General features: G+C 44.7%; 2 protein-coding genes across 2 annotated transcripts; both read right to left on the bottom strand.

Moving 5' to 3' along the window:
• The window catches only part of LOC138918352 (phosphatidylinositol 3,4,5-trisphosphate 3-phosphatase TPTE2-like), a 367,155-nt gene that overhangs the window by 191,112 nt on the left and 152,608 nt on the right, over nucleotides 1-23,435 (bottom strand).
• On the bottom strand, nucleotides 345-22,998 carry LOC138918355 (thrombospondin type-1 domain-containing protein 1-like). 2 transcript variants are annotated; one of them, XM_070239588.1, is made up of 5 exons: nucleotides 22,781-22,987; nucleotides 19,400-20,241; nucleotides 15,577-16,542; nucleotides 7,758-7,916; nucleotides 345-2,005 (listed from the first exon to the last, which is right to left on the bottom strand). In XM_070239588.1, exons 2-5 carry the CDS (start codon nucleotides 19,455-19,457, stop codon nucleotides 744-746), a joined length of 2,445 nt encoding a protein of 814 aa, XP_070095689.1. In that variant the 5' UTR covers nucleotides 19,458-20,241; nucleotides 22,781-22,987; the 3' UTR covers nucleotides 345-743. The 2 variants fall into 2 exon arrangements, with proteins under 2 accessions (XP_070095689.1, XP_070095690.1); XM_070239589.1 differs by lacking the exon at nucleotides 7,758-7,916 and having other exon boundaries at nucleotides 22,781-22,998.

Raw genomic sequence — 23,435 nt, 5'->3', positions numbered from 1 at the left:
ATAAAAAACAGTAAGATATCACCAAACTCTGGCCTGAAAGTTCTTCTAGGATATCTTGTGGTATCACCATTCCTAGGTGCATGGTAGTCATAAGTGACTTCATCAGCCAAATATGAAACTGGTTCGATACTGCCCTTGTAGGAGTCAAATTCTTATGCATTTACAACTTAATAAATTACCATTCAGGGTTGTATTAGCAAGTTTGCTTTGTTCCAGCCCTTTTATAGTTGAGACTCCCAGATTTCTGTTTCAGGTTGGAATTGGCAAATGAACTTTTCAAAGCATTTCATCCTCACAAGTCACATCTTGTCATCTTTCATATCCACATGAGACACCAAGCCCTATTTCACTCTTGTTTAAATTTTATTATCATTGTTATTAGGAATAAACCAATAGAAATAGGATTACAAAGGGAAAGGTTCAGGATGAATAACTTCTTCCTTATAAATTCAAACACAGGTGCACACACACATGCTGGTCTGTGTGAGTTACTTCCTCCCCACATTCTGTCCTCCGTCACAAACAGTTATACCAAACAGTCCGCACAACAATGTGAGCAGCTGGTACCACAACCTGAGCAAAGGACCCCAGTTGTGTCAAGTCTCAGGCTGACTCTTGGTCGAGATGACCAGCTTCTCCACGCTAAGAGTACTTGTGGTTTCATCCTCTTCATTTGACCCAAAATATCCCGGGAGGTCCAGCATCCTCTGCTCGGCTTCAGTGAGGCCGAATGATGTATTGTCCTAGAAGGCGAACTCGGGGTGCGCCGGGAAGCTCTGGCACTTGTCTTTCCGACATTGAGAAGGGCTCAGAGGACTGACCCTCTGGTAGCTATCTTTGGGGGCAGTGGGGGAGGGCTGCTTCCTTGAGACACTCCTGTGACTGGGGGACGGTCCCCGCCGAGCTCTGTGAGGCTCTGTTCTCTCGCCTCCTGCCACCAATCCCGCCTGACGATCCCCTAGGTCTGGCTTCCTGGTGGGCTGCCCCAAGGTGTAGGATTTAGGGAGGGGGCTTAGTGGACCAGCGGTTCCACCTGCCCCTTGGAAATGGTCCAGTTTCTCAGGAAGCGCGGCAGCACCCCGACTCTGAGGCCTGAACCTGTCTTCTGCCTGGTCCCAGGTCCGCGTCCTAGAACTGTAGGCGGGGGCCTGCCGCGGGGTCAGGGTAGACATGCTCCTCTCCCTGAAGGGCCGCGCCTGCTTGGTCTCGTGGAAACTGGCTGTCCTCCGGAAGTGGGAACTCCTGGGGTGGCTCCGCTCCGACAGCCCCCATCTGCTGCCCACGTGCCTCATCTGGGATTTGCGGACCACGGTCTGGCTGGGGCTCACGGCACAAGCGGCCTGCGAGACCCCGACATCCAGCCTGGAGGGAGGCCTCTCCCCGGCGCTGACCGCGGGCTGGTCCAGAAACGGGGATTTGATCCTGAACTTGTTTGCGGCAGCTTCTTCCGGGCTCTCCAAGTCTAAGGGGGCGACGGCGGCGGCGGCGGCGTCGATGGCCGTGTCTGTCAGGGGGCTCTGAGACACGTGGTACACCTTGGTGGTTTCTGTCAGGCCTTTCTTTTTCATCTCCTTCAGCTGCTGCTGGGCAAGGCGGTAGCTGAACAGCGGTGGGATTATCTTCTGCGCGTTGGACTGGAAGCTGTCACTGCCGGAAGCGTCGTCCTCGGGAGTGGCCGGCACGCTGCGCCTGTAGGTCAGAGGGATGCCCATGTCCCCCGGGCCCCCCACAGGCCCGTCACCCCCATCCGAGAAGCTCCCGCGCTGCTGGCTCAGCTCGCAGATGTTCTCCTCATCTGAGTTCTTCCGGAAGCTGGGCGAGTGGAGGGAGTTGTGCCGAGCTGGGGTGCTGCACTTGGGGGGGCGGCCGAACTTCCTCCACAGCGTGATGAGGACGGTGGCCACGATGATGAACAAGCACAGCGAAATCCCAGTGACCGTCACGATGTTGTTGGACTTCACCGGGCCCTGCGGCTGAAGAGGAGACGGGCTGGATGGCCGGAAAGCTACAAAAAAGGCAAGAACAAATGTATTCTCTAGTAGTGTTTTCTCTGGTGGTTTTCAGGTCTCTGAGAGGCTTTTCTAAGGACAAAGGTTTCTGGTCCTACATCTGCATCTCTGCTGGCAGCTTAAGCCAAACTAAGAAACAGAGACCCATGTAAGTGAGGTGACCAGATAAGCCACAATTAAGGTGATTCCTGGACTCGGGGGCTCCTGCTGACACTTGTCTCACATTTTTCACAAAGAAGTAGCATGAGGAAAGTTTCAAGGTAAAATCCAGGTTTTTGCTTACAATGATGTAAACATGGGATATCTGTAGTTAAATGCACCTTTGAGATGCACGTTGGAAAATTCCTACCAAGTATAAAACTTGAAATGCAAAATAATTTAGGTAGGTTGTACCTAAATTTGCACATCTCGAGAGAAATTGATAGGTGAAAGAAGATCTTCGGTAATACAACAGAATTCATTCCTCCCTTCTAATACCCAGGAACTGTCTTTCCTAAATGTTGAAGCCTCTGCTTTCTCATTCCTCTATTTTCAGCTGTCCACTTCCCTTCCTCCCTTCCATGTGGCCTTGAGTTTTCCTCTTCTTCTCTGCTCTCTCAAACTGGTTTGTCCCACAGTCATCAAAATGTTTCAGCAAGGCTCAGAGGCCAGCGGGGCCTCAGGCTGTACTGCCACCGAAACACCTGGGAACCTGAGACCACCTAATGCCACCAGGCCTCATCTCCCTTTCCTCCGTGGTCACTGTCCTCCATTCAAGCCCTTCCAGTCACCTGTCCTCTCTCTTCTTGCCTACTCTCTTATCACCACCAGCTCTCTGCGTCATCTGCTAGACCCACACTCTCCCACTCTCCCCTCTCCTTTCTACTGTACCCTGTGGTAACCAACCTCCTCAACATCCGGAATCTCTCCACCAAACACTCCCTTTGCCTCCTTGCCTTACCTGAAGACGGAATATCCTGCAGGACACAGCTTCCCCCTGCCCACCCTCTTGGGTGGAAGCTGTGACACATACTTTATAAGCAAACAGGGCCAGAAGTAGGGTGTATCCTGTCTCCTCATTCCTGACTGCCATTTTCAACCAACTCTTTCACCTCTGTATAAAACTTCTACTCTTTTGATGCCCGTGCCATCCACCCAAACCGCCCCCCGACTCCTCCTTCAACTCTGTTATCTGCCAACCTCGTGGCAGCCATCAGTCACTAGTACTTGAGTCCTACTTGAGTCCCAGTGCTTCAGTGTCCATCCAACATGTCATACCTTTCCGTTGTCTGCAGCTGCTCCTCTTCTGAAATCTTGAACTTCACAGCCCACTTTCTGGCTGTATCCTCCCCTCTCCTTCACTCATGATTACTACACTGGGTATTCAACCTCACTGCAACTTCAGATTCCCCAACCCTTGCATTTTCTCCCAATCTGCCAGCCACCTCCTGGCCTCACTTCTCTCCCTACACCCATGATCCATCACTTAAACCATTCTCCTGCCAAAACCTCAACTCTCTGGCCACTAATACTGAGCTATAGCCCTTTCCCTGCTCTGCAGAAAAAGTCCATCCCTAGATAAATCCAGGAATGTGGGTGTGGGAATCCCAGCAGATTCTCAGCTGCTGCACCCAGGCCCTGAGCTCTGGTGGAGAAAATAATGCACCCATGCAGGCCAGTGCCTCTACGCACTGACAGCGCCCAACCTCGGCTGCCCATAACTCCGTCCATGGCTCCCTAAGCAATTCTCTCTTCCATCTTCCATTCCAATAAAACTGCCTCAAAGTTTCACCACTTTCCTCACGCCCCCACCTAATCCCCTTCCTTGGCAGTCTGCTAGGTCACAAAAATAGACACCATCAGGCAAGTACATTCCCAACTTCTTCTGCCATCCTCTCCTCCCCCATAAACTTAGCAGCAGGCACATCTCTATTTACCTCTTTCTCTATGGAATTAGTGGGAGAAGTCTCTTCTTATAAAGCAAGTCCGCCCAGTACTCTCTAGGCCACCCTTCTCCAGGGGGATCATCCCTTGGTACCAATTATCTCCAGCTTCTCCTTTGTGCAGCTCCACAGAAACATGCTCAAGCTCTTCTCACTTTGTAAAGACCTTTCTAGAACCCTCTCACTACTGCCATACCTGTATCTTGCTTCTGGTATTCCCAGCCAAGCTTACAGAAAGAGGAGTCCACATTTGCTGACTTACTGCTTCCACATCGTCGCCTCTGGCTCCTGCAACCTGTCCCCAGGATTCCAATGAAACGGGTCCTGTCGAGGTCATTAATGATCTAATAGCCAAACGACAAATGCAAAGGCGCTCTGTCCTGATATTCCTTGACTGCTGCAGCACTGGTTACTGTCTTGACACTTCCTGTGAGTTTTTCTCTTCTTGGTTTCAATGATAACATTCACTTAACTAACTGGAGAGAAGAACATGAACTTTGGAGCCAGGGAGATCTAGATCTCATCCTGGCTGCAATAGCTCTGCTCTCTCCATCAGCATCCCAGACACCTTCACCTCCACATGCCCAAGACTCATCATCCTCCCCCCAGAACCCCCCAGTACGATATGTCCAATCTCAACAGCATGGCCCTGCTGTCCATGCAGTTGCCAGTACCAGAATCCTGGGTTTCATCCCTGATGCTTCCCTCTCCATCACTCACCACATGGGAGTCTTGGAATCCCTCTCTCCTCTGCATCCCCATTGCCAGTGCTTCATTTCTTACCTGGGTTAGTGAAGAACTCTTAACAGGCCTTGCTGCTGCCACCCCTACCCCTTCTGATTTATATTCCACACTACAGCCGAGAGATCTCTCTAGAATACAGGTCCAAACCTTCACAGCCCCTCAGAATCTGTCTCCTGCCTACCTGTCCAGCCTCGTTTTTACCACTGCCTCCTGACACACTATCCTCTAGCCACATGAAACCATTTTCCATCCTCTGGGTCTCTTAATGTGCCACTTTCTTCCATGCTTTCCTCCATTGCTCCCTTTGCTAAAATTTCCCTTCTCACCTATTTCACCTGGTGACACCTACTCAGCTTTCAAACTTCAGTTCAATTATCACCTCCTCCAAGAGCGGAGGTGTTCCCAGCATACGTTATCACCCCTGTAAGCATCCATAGCAAGCTGTGGATACCTTCATCATTGTAGGCTCTCTATTGTACTGTGTATTGTGCCTGTTTATATGTCTGCTGAGCTACTATATCATAAGCCCCTTCCAGACAGGGACATGTCTTATCCATATAGTCCCAACCCAGTCACAGTAACTTGCACATAGTTGATACTCAATAAATGTTACATTAATTAATTGATTCATTATTAAAAAGGTAACCACAAAATGATCAATATCCCACCAGACAGAACGTGGGTACAAGGGCTATTGGATCCTCCCACTCTTGTATTGAACAAGATGGACCAAATTAATACAGAACTACCCTCAGACTTTGGCACAAAAATATCCTTTCAAAGCCAAACAAAACTCTAAACTCTCAACCAAGTGAAAATAGTTGAATGATGACAGACTTGATTGCTGACTCATCACTTCTTCCATCTGCAGTGGCTGCTTAGGTCAGTGGGTAGCAGCATTGCTCCGGTACATTATGGAACCCCTTACTTAGCTGTCATCTCTGACTCTGGCTGGTTCCCTGCAAAACTATGGCTGGAGGAAAGCCCAAAAGCTGCGGACCTCGCCCATCTCTGCCTCATCTAGCCTTTCCCCCTTCACCAAAAGTGATGGAGATTTCCTGATGCTAAGCGGCCTGCAGACAGATCTTTACATTTCCAAAGAGCAGAAAATAGGTTGAATAGGAAAAAGAGAACACTTGGAAGAAATGACCATTTTTACCAATGTAAGCATTTAACTGAGGACCACTTAGAGTAGAAGTAGGGTACCTGTAGCACTTACCCTTTTCACTAATTTAGAATGTACAAATTTCTAGTTCCCACCTGGAATTAAAGAGTTGAGATGCCAGAACATGAAATAATACCACATATCCTAAAAATGATTGCAAATTCCAGGCTGTTGGTGCTTCTAGAAAGCTAGACTGGCTTGTATATTAAGGCAATTATTCAAGATAGGTAGCTTAGTAGATAGGTGTCATATCTAGGTCCCTGCTTTCTAGCTTTATGGTCTCGGGCAGGTCACTTACCCTCTCTGGGCCACTGAGTCCTCATCTGTATGTGGAGATCATGATGTACCTACTTCATATGTTCAAGGCACTTAGAAAAATGCCTGGCAGGCAGCAAGCTCTCAAGATTTGAGCCCAACATAATAATCCTTACCTTATAGAATTATTGTGAGCTGTAAGTGAGCTAATGTATTTAAAGTGCTGGCACATAGCAGATGGTCAATAAATGGTTGACACTGCTGTCACTTCCAAGGGTGCAGTAGAAGCCAGTGGCAATTAATTTTAAGTTCATCTTAGTATTATGGAACTCTACATGGAATATCTTAACCCGATTCTGTTCTCCCAGAATTGAGAGGAGCAGGCATATGTGGAGGAAGTTATACACAAGGAAGGAGCTGTGGAAAGTGAAGAGGACTTGAAAAGAGCAGACAGAGCAGAGAGCCTTAGACAACAGCATGAGACACAACTGGAGAAAGAACAATTCAGGGTGGGGCCCAGGGCTTATGAAAGAAGAGGGGCAGGGTGAGGGCTAGGAGAAGAGCCTGGGCCTGAGGCTGTAATAGGAAAACACGGAAGTGAGAATATCCTCAGGATGCTAGAATAAAGAGAACAAAGCCTACAGTATTGGCTGCAAAGACGAGATAGCAACAATGAATTTCTAAGGCCACAGGTCGGGACACTGGCCAAGATGTAGCCAGATACCTGTGGTTTTGGCTAAAAGGTGCTCCTTAGCCAAAAGTTGTGTTGAGAGCCAAACACAGAAAAACACCTAACTTCTCCCTATCCCAAAGGGAAAAGGAACTAGGGATGGCTTTTTAACCTGTAACTGGACAGTGGAAGAAGGCAGGACTTGACAGAATGACTTTATCTAAGAGTTGGGACCAGAGCAAAGGCCAGCCAACTAAGTGGAGGGCTGATTGTATATCAGAAGGTGGGATGGTGTGTGGGACGAGCAAGGAGCCTTTATTACTACAACCTATGCCAAATGAATGGGATGCAGCTAAGTCATGTGAGCATCACATCTATGGACCACTCACATCACTTATTGAGCATCTACCAGTGTGTACCTTCAAGATGCTTAGACGATTAAGGAAAGGTCAGTCTCCAGGTGAAGGAAAGAAGAAATCTCCCCACCTTCTCCTCCTGGGTAGGGGTGGTATGGAACACATGTAGAGCCATTCAAGGGACAAGACAAGCTGTCTTGCCTCGTTCTGACAAATAACCGTCTGAGTGGTGCCCTAGGGCTTCTCTGGGATGATAAGGAGAAGAAAACCTTTTGAATGTTTTCCCACAGTTTTGGTGGGGAGAAGTAACAAAACAGAAAAGCTCTTGGGAAGAAATGATCATCCCACCCATTTTTGTAGTTTTAAAAATTATTTAATATATCTGAAGTTTTAAGTTAGATAGATTTCCTTGTCATTTCCTGATCTTCCACAGTGGTAAATGCCCTGTCATCCCACTGGCCAGTTACTCCCAGTCATAGACACACTAAGGAATACAGGGTTAGTACAGCCAACAGCAATAACAGAACGTTAATGAGTCCACCCCCGAACTCAGACTGGTGACTTTCAGGCAGCTTGGGTTCAAGAATCTCTCAGATGGAGGCTCTGAGGAGAGACTCCTGAAGGCAGAATACCTACCAGCACACTCCTCCAGGGAACACAGGGAGGTCTCCGAGGACATTCCGGGGCAGCCAGGTCTGGAGGGGAAGGAAGTCAGGCACACGCGGCGATGCTCTCTGACACCATCCCCACACGTGGCACTACACTGGCTCCACGGCTGCCACAGTCCCCAAGTTTCTGCAAGGACATTAGCCATGCTTTTAACGCTAGTTCATTTGAGAATCAGACTTTAACTGTACCCAAATGAAGCAGCCAACTCAAATCTCAGGTCTTGAAAAGTCAGTAAATAGAAACATTCCTAAAGATGTGAAAAAGCTGGAAAAGAGTGTTGCTCCTACCCTTAAAACAAAGAAAGGCTATATAATCTACAAAACACTAACCTTCCTAGAACCCCACAGAGGTAAGATCACAGGGCCACCAACTAGCCTGGAATATAAGGAAAGACAGGATGCAAACACTGCTTACCTGGGGCAGACACCAGGCCTCATATAAGCTGGTGAGAAGTCATCTAAAAATGTAATGAACTGCTAGAGGCCTAGCATGGGCTAGCATGGGAATATAGGACCCCTGGGAGCCACATATGCAGGGGGAATTTGTACCCATTTGCAGGCTCTTCCCGGATCTCAGCAGATGCTCACAAGGACTGAGAGCAGAGAAAGCCTCCCTTGTGATGGAAGCCCAAGCAGGGAAGGAGCAGCGCTGTGGGAAAGACACAGACCTCACCCAGACCCTCCTCCACATCTGCTCTATCAACAAAAGCCTCGACCACTGGGGACAAGGCAGCAAACCTTGTAACTCTAAGAGCACCGGTTGAAACTCAGTGCCACTACGGAATGGAGAAGGAAGAAAATCCTTCACCCCGGGGAGGAGCAGACAATATCCTGGGCCCAGACTATGAGAGAGCTTCTACCACTGGGGAGGGGCAGGATCATCAGGAAGGCCCCATCACTGAGACTTTGGGGCACAGCACTTGCCTGAGACTAAGGCTGAACTGGAACAAGAGGATGCTCTCCCACACCCATTGCCCGACCCCCATGCTGCACCAGGCCAGCAATTACCACGTATCAAGTAACAACAGTCTACTGCTGAGGCAGGGGCAAGAGTGACAGGAAAACCTCTCTGATGTACAGGCTCAAGCCTAAAGCTGAGGGTGCAACAGAAGCATGGAGAAAAACCCTCTGGCAACCCAACTCCTACCCTAATCACAAAGTAACATTAGAAAATTTTGAACTCTGTCATGCACTGAAGGTAGCCATAGCAACAGCAAAAGCCCAAACAGCCCCAATTCCTTACCACATTGACCCAATCCCCACACTAAAGGCCTAGCAAAAACAGGGTATGCCCATTTCCAGGCATAAATACTATCTGTCGGTGTCTACAATTCTAAAAAAGATGTCCAGCTTTCAAACAAAAATTGTGAGATACACAAAGAAGCGAGAAAAAAAACATAAACCATCTAGAGACAAAGTAATCAAGAGAACCAGACTCAGATGTGACCCAGATATTGGAACTATCAAAGAGAGAAGTTAAAATAACTATAATTAATATGTTAAAGACTTTAGTGGAAAACATGAGCAAGATGCATGAACAGATGGAAAATTTCATCAAAGATTCATAAGCTTAAAAGAATCAAGTGGAATGAAATGAATAGCGTGCTAACAGAGATGAAGAATGCCTTCCAGAGGCTCACCAGGAGACTCGACACAGCTGAGGAAAGAAGCAGTGACTCTGAATACAGATCAATAGAAATCACGAAAACTGAAACACAAAAAGGAAGAAAAAGAGTGAACAAAACAGAATAGAATACACAAGAGGTCTGGGACAATATCAGATAGTCTCTTATACAAGTAACTGTCAAATAGCAGGAATGTATTATGTGTTTATAGGGCATATAAAGTAAAATGTATGACAACAATCACACAGAGAATGGGAGGAATGAATTGGGAGTGTACTGTCACAAGACCCTTACACTACATGTGAAGCAATATAACATTATTTGAAGGCAGACTGAAAGCAATTAAAGATGAATATTGCAAATTCTAGGACAACCACTAAATAACATTTTAAGGTAGAAACAATAAACCAACAGTCTAAAGTAAACTATAAAAAATATTCAATTAATACAAAAGAAGCCAGATAAAAGGGGGAAAAGAAACAAAGAAGAGATGGAACAAATATAAAACTACCAATATGGTAGATCTTGGGGCCGGCCCCGTAGCCGAGTGGTTAAATTGGCACGCTCCACTGCGGCAGCCCAGGGTTTCGCTGGTTCGGATCCTGGGCATGGACATGGCACTGCTCATCAAGCCATGCTAAAGCGGGGTCCCACATGCCACAACTAGAAGGACCCACAACTAAAATATGCACCTATGTACCGGAGGGCTTTGGAGAGAAAAAGGAAAAATAAAATCTTAAAAAGAAAAAAAGCTGGTAGATCTTAATCCAACCATACAATGATTACAGTAAATATAAATAATCTAAAGACACCAATTAAAAGACAGATTGTGAGACTGGATAAAAAAGCATGGCCCAACTACATGCTGTTTACAGAAAATACCTTAAATACAAATACATAAATAGGTTAAAAGTAAAAGGATGGAAGAAGTTATACCTTGTGGACATCAATCAAAAGAAAACTGGAGTGGTTATATTAACGTCAGACAAAGTAGACGCCAGAACAAGGAATACTACCAGGGATAAAGAGGGACAATACATAGAGATAAAAGGGTCAATTCAGCGAGGAGACTTAACAACCCTCACAAGACCAGAGCTTCAAAATACATAAAAAACACTCCCCAAACAGTCATTATTGCTTGATAAATGCAAACTTCTCTTCCAAGCATAGGTGCAACCACTCCCAGATAGGATAACTGAGTAGTCCCCTCTTAAAAAATAATCCTAATTGCCTACTCTATCAGCACCCATCCAGCCCCAAGACCCATCAGGTCACGCCAACACTAGGCACCAAAACAACCTCTGCATAAAAGCCCTTCTTCATCCTTTATGGAAAAAAAACTCATACCGCAGTCAAAGGTATATAAAGCACTATGAAAACATGAGGAGAACGTGGAGGGCAGAGACATTCTCAGGTGAGCCAAGTGGTGCAATCTTTGGAGTGAGTGACTCATGGAATATGAGTTCTTCACAGCAATTAAAAGTTTCTGGGATCTTCACAAGAGTGGGAGCATTACAAACCAGTATCCTGGACTCCCATCAACTGAGGTGTGGTAATTATGTTCCATCCAGAGGTCCAACTGAACACAATATCGGTTCTGTGCCTCCCAGATCCCACTGCAGCTCCTCAAAGGGTAGAACAATGAGCCGGCTTTGTCCTCAAGCTTCAGAGCTGTCCAGACACTAAGCCCCCAGTGCTCGCAAAGCTTTGGAACTCTCATATTAAAGTCTCTCTAAGTTAAAGTATTATGATTTATTTTTCAAATATCTACTAGGAATTCCACTACTGTGAAATCTAAATTGAAAATTAAGTCAATGTATACTTTATCCTTCCCTTGTGCTCATATTTAAGACCACAAAAGGGAGAATTACAAAAGCTGAGAATCTTTCTGTTATTCTTTCTTAACTCTGCCTTTACTTTACATAAATGTAATTTATTTAAATACTGAAAGTCATTTGTCAAACGGAAAACAAAAATTTCATTAGTAGGTGCCAGAAAAAAATGAAAGTTTTAATAAAAGCTTGAATCTTAATGTCAAAAATCTCATTTTGAAATGTTGTGTCCTTTGCCCTTGAAAGTGAAATCACAGCTTATATGATAATCAACAATGAAAATAAGCAAAGATTTAAGCTACGTTTTGTCTTTTTATTCCAGATCAAATTAATCAAATAAGAAACACAGGAAAACATTAAAATAAAGCAATGGAAAAATTTAATCAGGCAAATAAAAAAATGCCTTAAGTAACTCTATCTGTTCCCTGAAGATTTCTACTAATAACTTTGAGGGAAATACTTGGCAAAATGGGAAGTAATTAAATAACTGTAGTTCATGTTTTAGAAATGAAGAGCAAGATGACCAATATTCCAAATAGTCTTAACTTTCTGAATGGAAGGCTGTCTGTTTCGTCCTGTTTAGATGTCCACACATGCGTTCACACTCCATAACAAACCTGTTTTGCCAGGATAAACACCTTTCAGGCCACTCGAGAGGATATTAATTCTGAATGAGCAAAATTTTTCTGGAATAGGAGAAGGGAGATTGTTTCCACCCCAAGACTATCTGAAGGAATGCAGCCTATGAAATATTCACATCTGCAAGACATTTCGCTCAAAAGACTAAGGTAACTAAACAAAACATGCTTATAAGAAGATTCTACTGACATGAGTGAGTAGCTACAAGCAGCAGTAGGAGCAAAGTCTCCTGGATAAGCAGCTCAGATTTTCTGGTCACAGAACAAGGCTCACCTATATTGGCCAGTGGACTCCAAAGTGAGTTATATGTCGCTCAAGGGGGTGGGCAGCACAAGATGAACCCGTGAGACAAGGAGGAAAATATTAGAACTTTTTTTAATCTAAAAGCTTTATATTGTTTAATACATGGGTGGACAGCTGATTATATGGGAGGCACCATAGAATAGTGGTAAAAGCAAACTGTCGAGCCAGTCTAACCACCAGTGGTGGTTTAGCCACTTAACCACCATTGACCTTGTGCAAGTTACTTAACCTTTCGGTGCCTCCATTTCTGCACCTATAAAATTGACAGCCCTAACTCATAGGGCTGCTATGAAGATTAAATGGGTTAATATTCATAAAGCACTGAGACCAGTGCCTCATGCAAAGTAATCACTATATAAATGTTAGCTTTATCATGTCACATGGTCACATACAGCACGTCAGCTGTCCTAAAGGGATCCCAGAGGAAGAGGGGGAGCTGCACTGAATGAAAGGGTTTTACTGGTTCATTCACTTTCATGGAAGTGACGAGTATTACAGCATCCAAGGGTCTGCTTACAGGGATTTTTAAATTATATTTTCTAGTTTTAGGTAAACTAACTCACAAAGTAGACAAGTGGCTTAAACCGATTTCAGCAAAGGATTAAAGATAAAACCATTATCACAAACAGCTACAAATAAGAACAAAATGACAGGGGTGACAGCACTCCTATTCTTGGTAAAAAGCTCCTGTTTAGTCATTATGAAGGAAAAACAAGATCATCTATTCGGAGAAACAAAAAGACGGCCAAAAATGTTAAAATATCAAGAAAACTATGTATTAAATATGTACAATTTTTGTCAAAAAATAAGTAAAAAAATAAAAATATGTGAATATGAATTTATACCCTCTATCAATAATAATTCTCAACTCAAATATATATATTTTTGGCCTTGAGATACAGGGTCCATACTCCCTATCTGAAACTCTTGGGGCAGATGTGTTCAGAATTTAGAATTTCTCAATTTCGATTTTTTCAAGTTATTACAGTGCCTGTGCTGTATATTACTAACACTCCCCTAGCGGGATCTCAGGCAGCATCCCATAACCAAATGCATTAACATTTCTGCAGAGAAAAATATAAACATTCACACTAAATAGGATAAATGAAAATCATAAATAATCATTTTTGGCAACATCTATTATATATTTGCTGTAAATCGTTATTTACACACTATCTTCAGGCCCCAAGGAGACAAAAATCCATAGGACTTAGTGATTTATTATTCATAGGAGCTGAAGGAGAAGAGGAAGACGCCTGGGTTTCTGGTTTGAACAATGAGATGGGAGGTGGAGTCCAGCACTGAGGAGCAAGATTGGGGGTAAGATGATGAATCCAATTCCAGGTACATTGCTTTTGAGGTGCCTGGGAGCCATCTGAGGGGTGACAGCTATTCAGCAGCTCTTGGATGCAGGGGAGAGGCGCCAATCTGGAGTCGTTGGCCAGGACAGTAATCACTTAGGAAGTGTGTGAGGAGTAAAACAATGCAGAAGTCCAACACTGAAGGGATGAGAGGAGGTGGTGGAACTGGCAGGCAAAGGAGACAGCCACGGAGGTAGGAGGTAAACAAGGTGAGTATGAGGTCACGGAATCAAGGTCAATGAAGATACGGAGGACTGAAAAGCACCCCCAGATTTGGAGACCTGGAAGTCGTCTGCTGGCTGCTTTAGTGACACCATTTTCAAGGGAGGGGTGTGGGTTTCGAGTGGGTTGAAAAGTGAATGTGAAGTGAAGAAATGAACCCCAAAGTGTAGGCAACCTTTTCAAGAACCTGGACTATAAAAGGAAGAGAGAAAGAGGGTCTTAATTGTTGGAGAACCAGGGGTTGAGGGGCTGGGTCTGTTTTGTTTTTAGATAAGAAAATTAAGTACATCTCAAAGTTGATGGGAATGAGCCAGTAAAGAGGGACAGTTAAAGACAGGAGAGAGAGAGGATAACGATTAACACAAGTTTCCTGAAATGAGCGGAGAGGCTGGGATCCACAGTGGAGGGGAGGGTTGACATTGTACCGGAGGAATGACGCCTCTCCTCCGGTGACAGCAAAGAAGGGGGAGAGGATGGGACGATGCCTGTAGGTCTACAGAGATTTCAGTGGGAGGGCGAGGAAGCTCACACCTGATGGCTTCCAGCTACTCTGTGTGGTCAGAGGCAAAGTCAGCTCTGAGAGTTAGCCAGGGAGTAGGTGAGGTCCAAAGAGAAAGCAGGAGGTCTGAACGAGCTGTGGTGGGGAACAGGAGCAGAGCCGACCAGGTGCCTTACTGGGTGGCATGGTGAACCCAGCGGAGAGGAGAGGCATGACCCACCCACACTGGCCCCAGTGTACTTGGGTTGTGACCTTCTCATCCAGCTTGGGTACAGTGGGTGGCTGGCAGATTGCTGGATCCATGCAGAGCTGGGGTGTGGCCTGGCAGGTGCAACGGAAGAACAACAGGGCAGAGGAGTTTATGGTATTAGTAGGAAAGTGATTAAAGGGATGGGCCACAGAATCTAGGCCAGATAGAGAGGTAAGTGCAAGCAGGGAAGTGGCCAGTGGGCGGGGACAGAGTCAAAGGAAGGGGACGTCTTCTAAAAAGAGAATGTGGGTGAATTTGGAGCAAAATACACTTGGAGTTACAAAGATGGCCCAGGTTTGGGCCATGAGGGGGCACAGGCTCAGTAGGGATGAAAGTAAGAGCATATGTAAGTGACCCAGGTAATCTCTGCCAGATTAGCCTCTTGCCAAGACCAGGCCTGCACCCAGCAAAAGGGAAAGAAAGGCAGAGGAACATGCGGGGTGGAGGGGATGGTGATAACCCCCTTTCCTGTGATTAGCTAGGGCATTACCCAAAGAATCCAGAATTTGAAGAAGTTTAAAAATCTTGCCCTGTAATCTCACTAAACAGACTTCCTTCCTCTAAGGAAGGAGATGTACTCAGCTGAAGGAAGACAGAAGTTACTAAACACGATTTGGGATTTAGCTTTGAACTCTGATCGTACCTGCCATGGATTTGCCATGTGACATAATAATATAATTTTTAAAATATAATGTAATAATAGCTAATGTTTATTGGTGCTTCCTATATGCCAGGCACTATGCTAAGAACTGTATCCATTTCCTTCATTCAATTCTCACAACTCTCAGAGGTAGATACTCTTACTATGTCCACTTTACTGATGGGGAAACCGAGACCTAGAGAGGTTACATGAGTGGCCAGCCAGGTCTGTTTATCGGGACTCTTGACTTTTTATATAAGGATGATAATGCCGTTTGGGACATTATGAGGAGTAAACCATAAAAATTATGATATAGTTCATAGAAAATTAAGTTCACTTAAATTCAAAATCATAATTTTGATTGCATGAAGGCATCAATTTGATTTAAAAAATTTTTTTTAAATCTCAATACCAACCTATATTTCTCTGAATTAGCATGCACTCCTTCTCCTTTGTGGAAAAATGGCTTCTGCTGGAAACACCAAAGTCAAAACAGTACTTATTCCTCCCCATGTCAAACAAAGTGCAGTTGAATACTGTTCTCCTCTCTCCCAAGTTCAGGCTGTTTTCAGCCAGTCGAATGGTCGCTTCCCCAGGGCGTCTGGGGGCTTCCTTGAAGACGGCGACCACTCCTTGGACAAAGATGCATGGTGGGGGCAGCACCATCACCTCCACCCCGGACTCACATGTGAGTTCCGGCACCATCACTAGTTTGTATCCAAATTTCTGGGCCAGGTCAATGGGTCCTGTGGAGGTAATGACCGAGTCTCGGCCAAGCAGCTTCAGCACCACAGTGACATAGGCTTCAGGCCCCACAGGTGCACAGCCAAACTCAACCCATTGGCCTTGAGAGAGTTCTGTCCTCTTGCTAGTTCTTATCTCCAGTGGCTGTCCCTGACTCTTTCTTGCCTCGGGAAGACTGTTGGTGAAGATGACATCCACCAAGATGTTGGGCTTGTCCACAGGGAACGGGCACAGTGGCTGATTGGTAAAAAGGCCCACCTGGAAGGTACCTTCTGCTGCCTTGGATGTCCTATTTAAGTCAACGTGAAAGACAGGCCATTCCACCTTGGGAAAGGCACTTTTCTCCCACGAGGGGACGGGAGTGCTGTTGTCTGCTGCTTCCGGAGTCATCGTGAACCAGTAGTTGCCAGCCTCTTTGAAGTAGAAGCACTCAAACTCGAGCGTCCCCTGGGACTGGTTGGTCAGAAGGTACTTGGTGGTAACAGTCTGGTTGGTGTCAGCCTCCAACAGCAGTACAGATACATTCCTCAGCGTCCCATTAGCACCATCGAAATAACGGAAATCCACAGACACCGTGTGGTTGCTTAGCGCTACATGGCCTGGCTCTCCCAAGAGGAGGTATTCAGCTTCTCCAAGAACTGAAATGAAATGGTCAGAAAGGGCTTTAAAACGGTGTTTTGAGCAGGACTATTGGTGCCATTGAAGAAAACAGCATTTTAGACACAAGAGAAGTCTGAACTGAGCCAAGGATGATGTAAAATGATGCCGAGTGCTTATCCTGGGAGCTGGGCACTGTGCTGCTCCCATTCTAAAGGGGCTTGTTCCTACATTTCATCTTTCATGGTTATGTTTAAAGTAACTAATCAGCGATAAATACTCTGAACTCACAACACTGAATAATGTAATATATTTGCAATGAAAATCTACAGTGCAAGAGTAACGACTCTCAACATAAAAATCCAACACCTCACTTTTCTCACTGTAATCAAATTCTGGTGTTTAAGTATTTGGGGAAAATGGATTTACAGTGAAGTGAAAGAAAGCTTGGTTTAAATGATATAATATAAACTGCTCTAGACTATTTAAAATGTAAGATCCCAAATATACTTCAAAGTTATTATTTTCTGATATTCAAGACAAGTACTTGGGCATTTTCACCAGTAAAGGAACCAGTGCCCTTGGTTTGTATGAGACAGAAGTGTTTAAAGGAATAAGAAATGTTGACACTATTCTCCAAGGATCATCCAAGGGGTAGAGTGACCATTTATGAAGTAGCCTGGCTTGCCCTTGACAATTTTAATGACATTACAGTAAGTGCTATTGGCCTAGAGAGAAGAGATGACTACTAGCCCACAAGTATCACTCAGTTAGGATCAATCATACCTTCTTAAAAAAGACCTATCTGAGCAGCTGAAGTAGAGGGTGGAAAAAACAGACACACAAGAATCCTTGTTTCTATTTTGAATCTTATCCAAATACATATCAAAGGAGACAGAATTTGGCAAAGTAATAATCAGCTGGCCCATGGCTGCGGTAAGAAATAATTCTAGACTTAAGGGGCTGCAGCATCCTTTTGGTTGAAAAACAACATATGTATGAATTTATTAGTCTTAATATGTATACATAATATAATACAATATATTAATAATAATAACATACACATCCTATATGTCCAAAAGACTCAATGTGTTGTTTGGGTTGGTAGTCTTTAAATATACCTCACATGTATTCAATCAATGATTGTTAGAATCAGCACATGAATATATGGGCACATAAAGGTTTGGGTTTGTTTTTTTTTAATTAGTTCAGCATTTTACCCATTTCTTATTTAAGATGAGGTGAAATAAAATACATAAAACTTGGACAGACCTGAATGCTTGATCACCACTTGCTTGGAAACCGTAATATGATACAGCTCTTTTTTTTCACTTAGTCAGTACAGAGGTTGAGGGATACTCCCCTTTGGATGGAGATGACTCACTAAGACTGAGAACACAGGTCAGATTAATTTGAATCTGATGGGGCAGGATGGTTCTGAGATGCATTTTAAGATCAAGAGGCATACACCCCTTAGCTAACTAATGAAAGCCTACTGTCAAGGACAGAGATTGGCAATGAGGCAGATCAGATTCTGATTTGATGGGCAGCCAGCTAAAGAAAGAGACACACGTGCTCACTTGGAAATGGAGAAAAAAGATACAGTTGATGGGTACCAGCAGTGGCAAAGAGAGAACTTGCTACTTTACTCTAAAACCTTTGTTTTTACAAAGAAGAATACATTCTCATTTGGAAACCTACAGTTTGGTTGTATCATATCCTGACTACTACAGTACAGTCACGACTCGCTTAACAGTGGGGATATGTTCTGAGAAATGTGTTAGGCGATTTCATCATTGTGTGAACATCATAGAGTGTACTTACACAAACCTAGATGGCATGGCTTCCCACACACTAGGCTATATAGTACTAACCTTACAGGAACGCTGTCATATATGTGGTCCATTGTTGACTGAAACCTCGTTATGGAGTGCATGATTGTAAAGTGTTCTCTATTCTCTCATTTCTTCTCTCTCCATTCCTTTATTGTATTTAAAGTAACTCATGTCTCAATATAAGCATGTTTTTTTAAAAAAAAACTAACTGGTAGCAACATATTTAATCAACATCAAGTGATATTGATGGAGAAGAAGGGAAAAAATCCAGCTCTATGAAAATATCTCCTTTTCCCTCAGTAGCTTGTGCACTCAACTTCTATGTTCTGCTCTATTTTACACTCACTCAACTTTTATTTTTACATTCCAGTGAGATATTTTGCTCTCAACAATGACAAACATCCTAGCAGATTTTATTTAAATAGAAGACTTTGATGTCTTTATTTACCATTTCGAGACCAAGGACACTTTTATAATTTTTTGTATGAGGCTGTTACACATAGAACAATCTGTTTTTAAGTAGGGATCAATGATTCTAAAAGAAATGAATCCCAGATTGGTTTTCAGTAAATCAAGCATCTTCTTGTTTAACTAAACTTCTTAAAAAGAAAAGACTAGGGAAGGAGATTCCCCGGACACAATGAACAATATACACTCTGGTCTAATGAAGTGGATATGCCACTGATGTGACACGAGCCAGGATGCTCTGTCTCTTGAATCATAATTTCTTCATCAATTTGAAAACAATTTCCACTCTCATACCATCAACTGCTTAGACGAACTGCTATGAAATATTTGGAAATCATCAAAAGAAGAGAGTATTACATTGTTGAATCTATTGGTTCAGTAGTTGCATACAACTGAGAAATGAGCTCTATTTTTTGAGGCAAAAATGCAGTCCCTTAAGAGAACCCAGGGTTGCAAGGATCACAGTCTAAAAGGTACCGCACTGGAGACCCTGCCTTGCCTCCTCCACACAGGGTCGACATCAATGCATTTCTAAACCTCACGCTGATGTTTCTTTGTTGACACCTATAGCATTAAGTATGCTCACAATACTCACCGCAGTCACAGAGCACCACCAACAAGCGATTTGAAAAGTCTTTCAACATTTGTTTCATTCTGATCAGCAAAATCCCAGGTCTTTGGTCTCCTCATGTCCTTTCTCGCATCCAAATTGTGAATTTTTTTTCAAAAACACCTGAAACCAGAACCTCAAAAAACACATGGCTCTGTTCAATGTGATTCATAAAATAGTAATCATGAAATGACAAAACCATTCTAAGAAGTCAAATTTCCTAGTTGATACTGAAAACAAAATAAGGAGGACACTAATTTTTCCCGGGGAAATGATCTGTAATTCTGCATGTCCCTTTTGTTCCGTGATAGCTCACCTGTTAAGAACATTCAGGTATGCCCAACACCAAGATTGTCTTTGCGAAACAGCAAGTCTTTCTCTTTATAGCACATCCTTACATGGAGAGTTTGCTATTATTTGCTTAATTTCATCAAAGCCAATAGCCAATCTAAATGATACATCTGCTAGTCATTTCACAATGATTAATATACTAAATTTTTGCCAAAGTTTCATTGCACTGTGTAGACCTGCCTTGCTTCCACAAATGGGCTTACCAACACTGTCTCTCTTACACAATTGGTGTGTTAGTAGGATTGCTTCATTTCTTAATGCCTAGGAGCTCCATCAAAACTATCAGACCTTTAGAAAAGATACCCAGGGTATTACAATTAAATGAGAACTCCCTGTGACCCTGAGTCCCTTGTTTAGGGCACTGTAAAGAGAAAACACAAATAACAATTATCATCTTCTGTCAGTCTTCCAATACTTGCCGCTGCTGGTATCCGTCAGGAGACAGACGATTTCATGCGGCAATCTTCCCAAAGCACCTAGGAGGGCAGGAAAGACCCTGCTGGCCTGTGGTTCAGAATGACTTGTGGAAAGAGGCACTTTGATATAAACAGACTATTAGGTGATAGAATAAGATGTAGGGCATTTAAGTGCCACTTTTTTCATACCAAAGTCTAGTAAACTATGGGCTACTAAACATAACACAATGTATATTTTCTTAATGTTTACATTCCCATTATCCACAGCTAATATATTTTTACTAAGCATATTATATTCCAATATATGTATGTTACATCCCTTTAGATAAGACAGAAATTAATGGAATGTAAAGAATTGATGGAAATAATAAAAAATTCAATGGAAAGAGAACTGGTGTGTCTCCACGAGCTTTTTTTTTTCCTTTTGAGGAAGATTAGCCCTGAGTTAACATCAGCTGCCACCATCTTCCTCTATTTTATATGTGGGACGCCTGCCACAGCATGGCTTAGCAAGTGCTGCGTAGGTCCACACCTGGGCTCTGGGCCCTCGAACCCCAGGCCGCTGAAGCGGAATGTGGGAATTTAACCGTTGCGCCACAGGGCTGGCCCAGGAGGTTCCTTTCAGTAGAAATTAGCTGAACAAAGGAAATACTGGACTTCCTCAAAGGGAAGCAGAGATTTGAAGTGTAATTATGCAGATGATTAGAGCTCCCTCCCCTCCCTAACAAAAAAAGGGAAATTCAGTTTTGCTGGAATTAAGCATAGATTGGACCTAATCTTTCCCTTGAGAGGGGATGGGAAACTTGGCCAAAGACAGCAGGTGAGCATCATTGGGTCTCCTGGGCAAGTGTGGGTGCTGAGGGCACTTTAAAGACTTCCTTTAAGTCACTGATCCTCAGTAACCAAAGAAAGGAGGAGCAAGGCTGGCCCTGTGGCTGAGTGGTTAAGTTTTCGAGCTCTGCTTCAGCTGCCCAGGGTTTCTCTGGTTCGGATCCTGGGCGCGGACATGGCACCACTCCTCAGGCCATGCTGAGGCGGCGTCCCACATGCCACAACTAGAAGGACCCACAACTAAAATATACAACCATGTACTGGGGAGACTTGGGGAGAAAAAGCAGAAAAAAAAAAAGATAGAAAAAAAAAAAAGAAAGGAGGAGCAAGTGATCTGTAGCTCCCAAAAGTTGAACTTGCTTCTCCCAAATTGCTTGCTTCCCCTTGACAATCATTGCTTAAAGAAGCTCCTAATCACAACTGATTTTGCAATTATAACACATTTTCCTTCTTTGAAAATGACCAGTAAAACACAGAATTGTGTGATAATCTACATTTAGAGCTGAATGGAAATGGAATTATAAAATACACCAGCCTACCTGAAAATCATAATAAGGATGTTTTTAAAAATGTTCTCACTTTTGAAAATAAATGCTCAATTTTTACCAGCTCAACCATTAATTTGAAGATATTAACAGAACACCCCAGAATGGAATGGAAGGCTGGATAAAAAGCACTACACTTTTTAAAGAAGATAGCATGCTTCTTTAATTTTCCTTTTTTTTACACCTTGCTTGCTTTTCTTCCAACGTGTTCCCAATACACTACTGGCTACTTATGTTTGGCTTGAGAATCATTTTGAGAAAAGAAGAACTTAGGTGTATTTCATACACATTTTAAGATACTTCTATATAGCATTCACATACAAAAACGTTTACAGACAAATTTTAAATGTATCTGTTGTGAATATTCTCAATGGCTAACAGCATCATGCCAAGCTCAGATCCCATGTTTTTGCTGAAACCAGCTAAGAGAAACCCCTACAGGGTCTTCATAGCTGCCGAAAAAGAAAATAAATTACGCTAAAGTCCATGGGACCAATGACTTACCAAATAAAAGGGAAAATAAAAATAAGCAAAGTGAGTTTTGACCCTTCTGACAAACACGCACACGCTCGTGTGTGTATATATCTAATAATAATATTTATTAGGAGGAAATCCCTAATTCCAAAGCAGCTCGTGTAAACAGGCTTTATTTATATATTCGATCGGCTCTACCCTGGTCCCCCAGGCTGGACGCAGCTTCCCTAGAAGCTGGGCGCTCCCCACCTCCACTCAGCTTTCCAAAGGCCCGCAAGTCAAGTTCATACTTGGAAATCCAGCCCTGCCCGCGTCGCCAGCACAAAGCCCTCTTAAAATGAGGACTGTTCTGAAATGCTTGTATCTCAGAGAGGATTTCTTTTTAGAAAGACCCAAACTTGTTCTGAAACGCTTAGCATCCCAACTGGGACTCAACACCCCGCTACCTTCAGCCTCAGCCCCTCGGCCACACCTGCGCCAGGGGAGAGCCGCGCTCGCGTTAAAGCCGGGACTCCGAGATGCGGAGAGGCACACTTTTCCAAGCGCGTTCCTCGGCGGCAGAGGCTGAGCACTAAGAAGCGAAGGCAGGGGACCGGGAGCGTCCAGGGAACGGGAGTGTCCACCTGTGCTTTCAGGCTGCGGGGAGGGAAGGGGCGGCAGGGTCCGGGCGCAATGCCCGGCCCCGGCGGAGCCACCGGGAGCCCTCGCGGCCCAGCAGCGCCCGCCGGATCGCGGAAGGCTCTTCTTACCTCTCGGGACTGGTGGGCGCAGCAGCCCGGGCCGGGGCGAGCGAGGCGACGAGAAGGGTGGCAGGAAGGAGGCCTCAGGGGCCGCGAGGCAGGGCGTCGAGCATCCCGCGTCCCAGGACTGCGCGCCCTGGACAGCAGCGCCGGGTTCCCGCAGCCCCGCCCGGGCCCGCCCCGAAGGCGCGAGGAGGGCGGCACCCGGAGGGCCGCACCCGGAGGGCGGGGGACCTTGGCGAGCGGCCACATCTGCCCCCGCCCTCCCTGGGCTGCGCATCCTTTCCTGCCCGCGCCGGGCGAGCGCGCTGCTGGACGGGAAACCCGGCAGGAAAAGCTCCTGGCTGGCCGGGGCCTGCGGGATGCGGGTGCGGAGCCCCGAGCGCGCACACACCCGCAGCCCGCAGGCTGGACCTGGATTTTAAGGACAAGCCAGCAGTCTCCCACCAGTTCAAATTCAGTCACTTCCCCAGCGTCATCTTCTTCTGGGGTAACACAAAAGTCAGTCGTTGAAGTGCATAACTGGTGGGTTGTAAACTTGGTTTCCCAAATGTCATCGAAGAGTTTCAAAAGGAAGCAATTCAGGTAAAGTGCATCTTCGTTTTCTTAGCAGCCAGAAATGGTTGTTCAATAAATCAAAAAGAACATTTAAAAACCTCTAATC

The sequence above is a fragment of the Equus caballus genome, chromosome 17, assembly GCF_041296265.1.
Source record: "Equus caballus isolate H_3958 breed thoroughbred chromosome 17, TB-T2T, whole genome shotgun sequence".
Classification (NCBI taxonomy): Eukaryota; Metazoa; Chordata; class Mammalia; order Perissodactyla; family Equidae; genus Equus; species Equus caballus.
The sequence above is the reverse complement of the archived record's forward strand: the minus strand, read 5'-3'. Positions and strand labels throughout refer to the sequence as shown.